This window comes from Cucumis melo, chromosome 7 (genome assembly GCF_025177605.1).
Source record: "Cucumis melo cultivar AY chromosome 7, USDA_Cmelo_AY_1.0, whole genome shotgun sequence".
Classification (NCBI taxonomy): Eukaryota; Viridiplantae; Streptophyta; class Magnoliopsida; order Cucurbitales; family Cucurbitaceae; genus Cucumis; species Cucumis melo.
In genome coordinates, this window is record NC_066863.1 from 1,058,565 (window position 1) to 1,069,734 (window position 11,170).

The 11,170-nt window shown below is 31.0% G+C and overlaps 2 protein-coding genes across 2 annotated transcripts; both read left to right on the forward strand.

Moving 5' to 3' along the window:
• The first annotated feature begins 4,875 nt into the window (after nt 1-4,875).
• Nucleotides 4,876-7,122, forward strand: LOC103493720 (F-box only protein 13). Its single transcript, XM_008454587.3, has 2 exons — nt 4,876-5,228; nt 5,667-7,122. The coding sequence occupies exon 2, from the start codon at nt 5,690-5,692 to the stop codon at nt 6,932-6,934; it is 1,245 nt and encodes a 414-aa protein (XP_008452809.2). The 5' UTR covers nt 4,876-5,228; nt 5,667-5,689; the 3' UTR covers nt 6,935-7,122.
• Nucleotides 7,123-8,440: 1,318 nt separating this feature from the next.
• On the forward strand, nt 8,441-10,856 carry LOC103493719 (E3 ubiquitin-protein ligase AIP2). Its single transcript, XM_008454585.3, has 5 exons — nt 8,441-8,894; nt 9,138-9,357; nt 9,480-9,685; nt 10,141-10,365; nt 10,459-10,856. Exons 1-5 carry the CDS (start codon nt 8,748-8,750, stop codon nt 10,606-10,608), a joined length of 948 nt encoding a protein of 315 aa, XP_008452807.2. The 5' UTR covers nt 8,441-8,747; the 3' UTR covers nt 10,609-10,856.
• Nucleotides 10,857-11,170: the final 314 nt, after the last annotated feature.

Genomic DNA, 11,170 nt, shown 5'->3' on the forward strand with positions numbered 1-11,170 from the left:
TTGTCACATTAAACTCATTTCGTTTCAGCAATTTTACATTAAACCCTTTAGTTTCATCGCTTTCATTTTTTACGATTTAATTTCTGTTTCGCTCTTAACTCGATATGCATTCCAATACTTCGTTGGTTTCCAATAATTCTAGTTGCATTCTAGTTCCTCGAACATCCCCTATACACAAATATAACAAAATAACAAAAGTTTCTTCAACCCATTTGAAAATTAAAATTTATAAACATTACTATTACTTTCTCCCATAAGTTTCCATTATAAACTTTCTACTCAAGTTTTCTAAAAAACCAAGCCGAGTTTCACAAAAAAAAAAAAAAAAAAAAAGAAGTTCTATAAACCTATCTTTTTTCTAGAATTAACTCGAAAGTCAACCACTTTTTTCAATAAAAAACAGAACTATTGAAAAAAACAAAAACAAAATCATTATCAAACAAAGACTCGATTTCTTTTAAGATAAGATGAACTACTTTTTTTCATTGTCAATTTATTTATTGAGACGGAATCTCAGGTCCTCCATTCAAGTCCATGCACGTTTGTTTCCTCTCCAATTAAAATAGATTTTCATTTATTGGACCTTTCAAATATTTCAATCTCACAAGTGATAGAAAGTATTAGTAATATATAACTAAATTTAATTTCAACCACAAACTTAAACTTTCCGGTGAATTAGTGGTTTAATATCCTAACAATCTAAGAGACTTATTTATTACTTTGCTCAAAAGCAAGGCAAGTGGTATACATATAGTGTTGTAAAAAAATCCAAAGAAGGAATTTTTGAATAGAGAAGGAGAGAAAGGGAAATGGGTTGACAAATAAAAAAGGCATACATAGGCGTGTAGTGTGTAGTAGAGAATTGAGAGCAACGCCAACCACCAAATCGAGATCTCTGCTTTATCATTCATTTATTATTATTTTCGATACCAAAATGCCAATGTAATGCCATAAAAGAAATAGGCATTTTTTTACTCTACGTTAAAAAAAAAAACAAAAAAAGACAGAGAAAATCAAAACCAAAAGAAACGCAATTTACGGCTTTTTTCTTTTCGGCCCCCCTCTTTTGTTTCTATTCTATTTAATTACTTTATACCATAAAGAGTTGAATTTTACTCTTCCTCTCTCTTTTTCTACCCTAATAAATTAGATATTATTGCCCACAAAGAAAAAAAAAATAAAATTGTTAAATTATTGTTTGATTTTTTATTTTTAAAAATGACTATACCTTTTTGTAAGTAAAGAAGTTAAATTATTGGTGAAATTCTAGAAACTAAAATATGTTTTTTTATAAAAGAAACTATTTTCACTCTTGTCCTTGTTTTTTTAAATTGTTTAGTTTCCAAAAAGTTTACGTTTTCCTTTAAATATTAATTGAGAATATATAACAAAATGAATGTTTATAAGCAATTAATAGTTGAAGTTATAATTATTAATGATCGTTGATCAATAATGCATTCGTGTACTTACTTTCAACTTTGTAACTATTTAGTTCTTGTTGTAGTGATTTTTATTAAACTTTAATTGTAAACTAAATCCTTAATTAGTTTATCATCCGTCCATACGGGTAAGAAAATTTATTAGTTTTTAATAGTATATACAAAGTGTAAAAACTGAATTGATTTAATTTAAAAATATTTATAAAATTTGAAAAATGAGGAATAATCAAAATAAAAAAGAATTGAATTTATAATTCCAAAACATTCATAACTTAAACGAATACAAATATTAGAATTCAGTCTTAAGACTAAAAGAGCACTACACCGTCATGTGGTGTACGATGCACCTATGAATACCAATCGTCCTTAAAAGTCAGGATGATTGAGTATCCCGTGCATCCGATCGACCAAAAAATATTAGAATATATTCGGATAATATATATATACATATATATATAATTTTGAGGTGGAATATTTTACACTGTTGGCGTCAGGCTGGGTGTAGAGCCTGTAACTGAGGCATTCACTATTTCTTACATCGCTCGTGGCCTTTGAGATTCTGGGCGTTTTGACTTTCAAGCCATAAAAATAATAATAATAATAATAACAGATTTTAAAAGAAAAGAGAGAGAGAAGAAAAAATGGCATTTTTCAATTTTGATAGAGAGATTCCCTCTACGAGGAGAAGAGTGTCAAAGCAAAGCCAATAAGTCATCTCTTTTCTTTTCTCTTTTCTCTTTCCTTTTCTTTTCGCCGTGAAAATGTCAACAAACAAACATCTCCGAATCATAATCATAATAAATAGGTTTTATTTTAAAGTTTGTTGATTTTTGATTTATTTATTTTTAAAAATAGAAAAAATTCACCAATCATTTACCCGTAGAGAACCATTAATAGATCAAAATCATTAAAAGACGATATTTATTATACTCGATTTTTCTATTTTTATCAAATGTTCTATTTTTGACAATTTTCTTACTATTTTTTCTATTGTAATTTTTTTTACTACTTTACCCTACGAATTTTAAAAATCTATTCACATACTGTATTTAATAAAAAAATAGTTTAAAGATCTACTAAGTATACAAAAATTATTATCGAACATTCCGGATTTCAACTACTAAAATTGAATAAAATTGAAATTCTACGAATTAAAATGATATTTTAATAATAATAATAATAATGATGATGATGAGAAAAGGGTAATATAAATATATAAAAGAAGAGGAAAAAATTGTAATAAAAAAATAGGATTTGTGTTTGAAAAACTACGCTTTCTCTTATTTTGAGGAAGAGAGAGAAGGTGTAAAGTAGAGAATAGAGTAGGCAGAGTCACATGTGGGAAGTCATGGATTTTGTTTCAACTTTAGGGCCAAACAAATCAAACCAAAATTTTATATATTTATAACCTATGAAATTTCTGAACTATTTTTTATTTTAAATTTTAGGACCCCCAAACAAATCTAACACAACAAAATATGTTTATATTGCTATCCAGCTTTGAGTTGACACTTGACACTCTTTCTTTTTATTTTTATCTATAAGTTCAGGAAGCCATATTCAAAAGTTTTAATCTTAAAATTGTGTATTTATCATTCGTACGAAATAATTGAATAGCATATCATGATTCATCGTTGATCCACATAGTATTCATGTTCTACTAGTCTAGTGCAATGTTTTTTTTAATATACTAGAGTTATTCCTATTTCAATGTATCGTATCTATACTTCTTTTGCTTGTTTCATTAATGATGTATTACGATGAGAGAAAATCGTTCGTCTTTTAAAGTTTGAAGCAAAACATCACCGAAACCCAAATTCTAGTTTTTTTTTTAATAATTTATGTTAAATAATAAACTTCTTAAGATATTTACATATATATTAAAATGTCACGATTTATTTGTGCTAGACCATTGTCTATGTCTATTATGATATAAATATACATATAATAGTTTATATTGGATAGACTATGATATTTTGCTATATTTGAAATAACTATTTTTTTATACGATATATTTTTTTCTTAATTTTAAAAAACCACATTTAAACATCTTATTCTTAAAATATTATTTACCAGCTAATTTATTGAAAATATGAGAGATTTAAACTTCAAGGGAATGTAAATTATTTATTACTGATCTATGTTTACTTTGATAATTACAATAATAGATTATTGGAATATAGTTATAGTATGTTATATTAAATTCTCACGACACTAAATAATGTTTTTTTTTATATTATATTTGCTTTCTCCTAATTTTTTGGGTGATTTTTTTCCTACTCTTTAAATTTTAACAGGTTGAATTATAAAATACAAAATCGATATGTTTTAAAACTATTTTTTTAGTTTTTAAAATTTACCCCAAAAATGAAAATAGAAAAATTTATAGGTAGAAGAAGTGAAAGTAATGTTTATAAGGTCTTTTTTAAATGACTATCAAATAGATATTAAGACGTAAAATATGTTAGGCTTAGAAGTGTTGAATTGACATTGACATTTGATATAAACTTATCAGTTTGACCTAAAATAATGTCGTACAAGCATAATTAGCAACCTATACATATATTATTTCTATTGAAATTGAGTGCTTACTTTTTTAACAAACAAGTGGAGAGATTCTAAATTTAAATCTTAAATCGTTAATTTTTAATCGAGAATACAAGCCACAACCAATTGAATTGAATTCAGGTTCTAAAGTTCTAATATTTTCAAATCGAACACGATAAGGAAAAATTGAACCCATAACATCAAAGTTGATAGCACATATATTAGGTTTGTTACATATCAACAAAACCCAAATTATATTGTTATGTCGTGGGACGTTATTGCCTTGAAAGCAAGTCAGCTACATGCTCACCGCAAATTTTATAAATTAGATGCTCCTCAAAGCTAACACAACACCATATTGTTTAATATTAGAATTTACACTTTTAAATACCATTTCCGTATCATCAAAATTAATTTCAAAAAATCTAAATTACATTTCATAAGTGACTTTGAATATGTATTTTACCGACAAGAGGCTAAAATTTAGATAAAATAATTTAAAAGAAATATAAAAATGATGAGACTGAAAAACCAATAACTCCCGGACCAAATAATAACATCAATACAAAATCAATCTCTCATGTAAACACATATAATAAACACAAAGTTGAGAGAGACTCCAAACTCCTAAACCTATATTAAACCGCTAACTCGAAATATATATATATATATATATATATATATATTTACATTTAGATGTAAAGTTGACATCCATTATGTTATTTTTGTTTGATTGGATAATAGAATATGAAAGCTGAGTAAGCAAACTCATAATTAAAAAAAGAAAAAGAGAAAGGAAAAAAAACCCACCAAGCGAATCCAAAGCCAAAGAAACCACTCGTGAAGCAGAGTCAACTCATGTTCTCTCTTCTTACTTTTTTTTTTGTATTTACAAAAATTAAGAATCGTATTCTCTCTTGTATTCTTTTCACAATTTATTTTATTTTTACTTTCCTCTTTATTATTATTTTTTATCCACTCGTGTATTCATCTCCTTCTTCTTCCTCCTCCTCCTCTCTGTAACAAAGTGTCAAAGCCCTCAAAAGTCACTGCCCTCGAACCTTCCCTCTCTTCTTCCTCCATTTCTCCCTTTCCCTTTTTCCCCCTCTTTCTCTTTTTTCCCTTTTCCCCTTTCCCCCATTTTCACCTCTTCAAACCCCATTTATAATCTCCTCATCTCATACTCCACTTAACTCACTCGCCTTCAACTTCTTCTCCATAGCTGTTATTTGCTTCTTTCAGGTGCATTTTCTCATTTCTTTTCGTGTTTCTGTTTCGATTTTGGTCCTGGGTTTGAGGGTTTCAGATCCCTTGTGGACATATCTGCATTTTGTTTGGATTTCTGTTGCTGTTTTGATTTGTTAAACTCTCTGGATTTCGAGGTTTCTGTTTGTGTTTATGAATCGATCTGTTCATCGGAGTTTAGTGGTGGGTTTTTTTTTTTTGAAATGGGTTGTAATTTATCTTTATGCTGGTTTGATCCATTGGTTAGGGTTTAGTTTACACCCATATGTGAAATATGGTAAGGAGGGAAATGGGGGTTTTCTTCTTCTTACAGATTTGATTTGGGTTTAGTCTTATTTGTTTTTGTTTTTCTTGTTACTATTTTGGGGTTATTGGGATTGTTTGAAATATGGTCATGATTGAAACTAATGCACTCGTGTTTGTTTGATATTGCAGTGATTTCTAAGATATTTCTGTCAATGGAGCTTGTTGATGCTCGTGGTGGTGATTTGGGGGTGACTCGGAAGAGGAAGAGATACGATGGAGAAAACAACATGTTGAGCAACTTTTCTTTGGATGATCTCAATCAAGACATTCTCGAGAGGGTGCTTTCGAGGCTACCAACCTCGGCATTCTTTCGCCTTTCTTCAGTGTGCAAAAGATGGAAATCGGTTGCAGCTTCTTCGAGTTTCAAGTCTGCGTGTTCGGACATTTCGGCACGTGACCCTTGGTTTTTCATGGTTGATCCACATCTCAACCGCTCGATTGTTTTCGATTCGACTGAGAAAAATTGGAAGAAGCTTAACTATCCAAACCTACTTCAGAATCATCATCTCGACTCGATGCCTGTTGCTGCCTCTGGTGGTTTGATCTGTTTTCGTAATTCATTGGGAAACTTTGTTGTGTCCAATCCTTTAACGGGCTCCTGTAGTGAGCTTCCTCCTGTGGATCTTGACCAAAAAGATCAATCTCTTCATGCCATTGTGATGAGTGCAGACCCCGATGGTTGTAAGGGCTCTTACAAGCTTGTATTGGTCTATGGCCAAGTTCCAAAGCTTCGGTTCAAAGTGTACAGTTCAACAACGGGTTGCTGGGACGAGGATTTTGCCTTGAGTAGAAAAGTTGATGATTCTATCGACTTCAACTTCAACGATGATACTGTTGTGTACTTCCTAAGTCGGACAGGAAATGTAGTGTCCACAAATATGCAGAGAAGCCCATCCAAGCAATATTCATCGGTCGTTACGAACAAAAATGGAGAGGATACCGTCTATTTCATTAGCTCATCCGGGACTATCATGGCTTGTAATCTGAGCAAGAGATGCTTTGTGGAGTACTCCAGGCTCTTGCCTGTCTTTTCAGAGTACTCTATCGATGTTGTTGAGTGTCGAGGTGAGATGTTAGTTGTTATGTTATCTGAGTTTCTTGAAACTGCAAGCCTTAGAGTTTGGAGATACGACGAGGAAGCTCGAACTTGGCATCAAATTGCAGCATTACCTCCTGCCATGTCGCATGAATGGTATGGCAAAAAGGTCGATATTAACTGTGTCGGAGCTGGTGACCAGATACTCATATGCATGAACTCAAATGACCTTTATACATATCTACTGTGCGATCTCGTTGAAAATCAATGGACCGAATTGCCCAAATGCTACATGAATGGTGAAGCTGTGGAGTTTATGTCTGCCTTCTCATTTGAGCCTAGAATTGAGGCTACTGTATGACATGAGAATGGAGATAACACCATTGAATCCAACTAGTTATTAATTGTTATTATTATTTTTTTATATAAAAAAAATTGTTCTATAGCTGTCTAGTTCTGTAAGCTTTGAATTCTTTGTCTTCTTAGCCGACTTGGCTAATGGAATTTCAAGTTGAGAATAGAAGGAGAAAGGAGAAATGTAGATTCTTTCTTAATAACCTGCTGGTTTATATCTCGTAAGTATATGCAAATTTTTCACTGTTCAGTAAGTAACTTTCTTTTGATTTTACTTAGTAGGTAAGGGGAGTATGAGTAAGCTAATGTAAACATAATTACTGGTTGGTAAGTATTAACTGATATCGTAAAAAGTGAAAACGATGTAGCGCAACAAAAAGCTTCATTCAAACATTCATATTGCATTTGAATGTTTTACTTTTGGTTGTAAAAAAAATCTTACTGTTCAGTTGAGAAGTTACCTCAAGTCTGCTTCTGAATTTGCTTTTGAGTTGCTCAGTTGTGAAAATTTGTTCCAATTGGATGAATTGCAGCATAAGGTTACAACTTTACTCTGAAAAAGGTGCTGTATGAATAGGCAATCTCTGTATTGATGTCCTGTCAACAAACCACTCTTTCATAATTAGTTTGCCTTTAAAATAAATATATATATATAGATATTTTTTGAAGAAAAATTACTTTATCTTAAAGTTGGCTCATCTTATTAAATAATGAAATTATATAAACTTACAATAGTTAATGGTCTATAAGGGTTATGTAAATAAATGAAGAATTTAAAAGAGAATAAGTTTGAATTATGGTAATGTGACATAGTCTATGGAAAGTAGCTTTATTCAATTTTTTTAGAAAATATATATTATAATACAAGTTTGACATTCAATTTTGACAATTTGAACTTTTAATTTTGTGTCTAAATCTAGTCCTAACTATTTACATATTTAATTTGAAAGTTGAATTTGATAAATTTATTTAATTTCTTCTTTTTTTTTTTTTTTGACAAAAATCTATAGTTTATATAGTGATGTGATATAGGAAGAAGAGAAATGTACTTCTTTTTATTATTATAAACAATTTTTGTTTTAAAATAAATCTAAACAATTTATATACTAAATATAAACATATAAATTTAAATATCAACATCTATTTGAGCCATTATTACAAAAAAAAAAAAAAAAAAAAAATTTACCAACCGCACAATCTTTTTTCTATAACTTTTGATTTTTCCAAGAGTACAATTATTTTATTAGTTACCACAATCACGAACTAAGCCTAAATCTAAATTACTAGTGGACGAGGACTTTTATGTATATTTAAATTGATCTTATAGTGCGTCTGAAGACAAATTCTCGAGGATTTAATTTAAAACATAAGTCATTTAAAAAAATTAGAATTAGAGTGTTTGATAATAGTTCGAAATAGTTTTTGAATGTATTTTAAATATTTTTTTCTTCATAAAATTAGTTTTTTGGAAAAGACATTTTTTCATATATCATAATTCGTTATTTTCAAAATTTGGAACAACCGTTATTACAAATCCAAATTTCGGGTCATCCATAAGGAAGAAAAATCTATCTTTTTAAACCCTAATAAGTAACGAAAAAAAGAAGAAAGAAAAGAAAAAGAAAGTTACCGAATATCTTCATTGCTACGGCTACATCCGCGCGTGGGGTTTGGCGGTCGCGGATCGTCAACAGCGAAACATCGGCCGGGTCGGATTCGTCGTGGTCATTACCCCTTCCTCAAGAAATTCTTCGATTCATTGAGTTTCGAGTTATAAATTCGTAAAGAGGAGAACATTTCTATCATTCAAGATATTTGAAATGGAATCGGACGAGGCAGTGAGATTAAGACTGGAGGAATTGTATAAAGTATTGGGGAAGAAACAGACATTCGAGGAAGCAGTTTCCACCCTATTTTCTCTGCTTCAAGATCGTTATCCTAATGCTTCTCCTGATTTACGCAAATCGGTATTTCATCTTTCTCCTCTTATTGTTCAATTTTGTTGTCTTTGGATACTTCTTGGTCTTTATTTCATTCCATTTATCCATTTTGTGTGAATTTGTTCCGTTATGTGTGTTTTACCTGAGTGAAATTCGTAATATGCTTGGAATCTTGGTGGTTTCTACTAGTTTGATGATATATTGTATTGTTTGAATCTGAAAATTTATCTGTGGAGTTGAATTGTTGAAATATTCATTACTTGATGGCAGTTCTATTACATAATTTGCCGAGTTGCAACATTATTGAGGACAAGATTTACGTTCCCAGGGTTTTGGCGTTCTGGTCTCCAGCTTTTTCAGTTTTCTTTGACTCTGCTCTCTGATCAATCTGAGATACGACACCTTCAGGCTTGCGTAGCTCAGGCCGAGGAAATTCTGCACCAAAACGACAATCCATCTCCGGCTCCACAAAGTTCTTCATCAAATACAGGTACTGTTTTAGATAATTAGATGCATTTCTTTTCATTGAAATACATTTTTTTAGGTTTTTCATTGAATTTATCTGCCTATTCGTTGAAATGTAATAATCGAAACGTTCTTGTGTTGATTCAGGCTATCTTTTTGAAGGCCATCTCACTGTTGATCCAGAGCCACCCCAGCCGCAGTGGCTGGTGCAATCAAATCTCATAAGAGCCGCTGCAGCTGCGCTATCTAATGCTGAATCTTCTCAAAGTTCGGCTGAGAACAACAACGTTTCTGAGACAGTTGCTGGCATTCTTCTAGGGCTTAATGGAGATCTTGAAAACGTTATAAATGCGGTAATGTTTGTTTCCTATTTCTGAGAGTACTTCCCTCATGTTCTTATTTGAGAATTACTTGTTTATAATATATATAATGTATGTATGGTAGGAATAATTTCGGTGTTGGGTTTCATATATCAAATTATTATCCAAACTTACATATCTACTTAAACTTTTGGGTTGAATGGTGATTTAACTCTACCTTCTTCATATCATACTTGGAGCAAATTCGTTGTTTCTGTAATGGAGAGAAAATGAAGGATGTGCATTGGATCAGTCTCATGGTTCAAATTTGTATGAGTTAATTGTTACCATTTCTACAAGATTTACACTTTGTGCATATCCATATAGATTTGAGCATGATGGTTAAAGTCTTGGACCCTTGGCTGTGGGATTCTTAAATTGTTTGTAGTGATGTTGTTTCAAATGCTTAAACCATTTGATTAGTCGTTTTCTTTTTTCTGTCTATTTAGTTAACTGTTGAAACGGTTGACGTTGACCAACCACCAAAAGTTCCTCCTGCAAGTAAAGAATTCGTCGCCAACCTTCCTCTATTTACTATAACAGATGAAATTCTCGCCAAGCTAGGAAAAGATGTACAATGTGCCATTTGCAAGGAAGACTTCGCTGTTGATGAAAAGATTCAAGAATTGCCTTGCAAACATGCATTCCACCAAGATTGTTTGAAGCCATGGCTGGTAATTTGCCAACTTGATTAGTATCTGTTAATAAAACTCAAATTCTTTTTTAGTTTAAACACATCCTATGCTTAAGCTTGTAATTTGTTGTAGGAATCAAATAACTCTTGTCCTATCTGTCGATATGAATTGCCCACCGACGACCAAGAATACGAGAACTGGAAGCAACGAGAGAAAGAGGCCGAAGAAGAAAGAAGAGGAGCTGAAAATGCTGTTCGTGGTGGTGAATATATGTATATTTGAATGGGTATTGCAATGTCTTAGCATCAGGGAGTTGGTCGATTACCAAACGATGTATGATAAGGGGATTTTCTTTGTGTGGACTTAGATGTCAAACCTTCCATAGTTATTCTTTCATAGCAGAAACTATGGAGCATAGTTTTCACTTCTTTGTCACTAAAATTCCACAATATTTCTTGTTCTCTTGATTGGTTTGATAAGGATTTGTTTAGTTTTGGCAAAAGCCGGGATATCGAGTTAAAATTTTTAAACGCACGAGCCTTTGGTTTTTAGATTTTAGAAAACGGAGACTCGAGAATGGAGAAAAATAGTTTTTAAAATTTGGCTATATATAGAAAATTCTATTAGATGCAATATCAAAAGTTTAGACTCTTTAAACATAAATCCCCAAATTCATACGAAAATCAATTCTTAAAATTTTTGAATATATTATATAATCTATTGAGCATGGAATGATACATTTTTTTAATTTTTAAAGATCTAATAGATATTAAAGAGGAAACACAAATTCATTTTTTTAAGGAGTTTTTAAGAGTTATCTATGGTGTAGATCAAATAATAAATA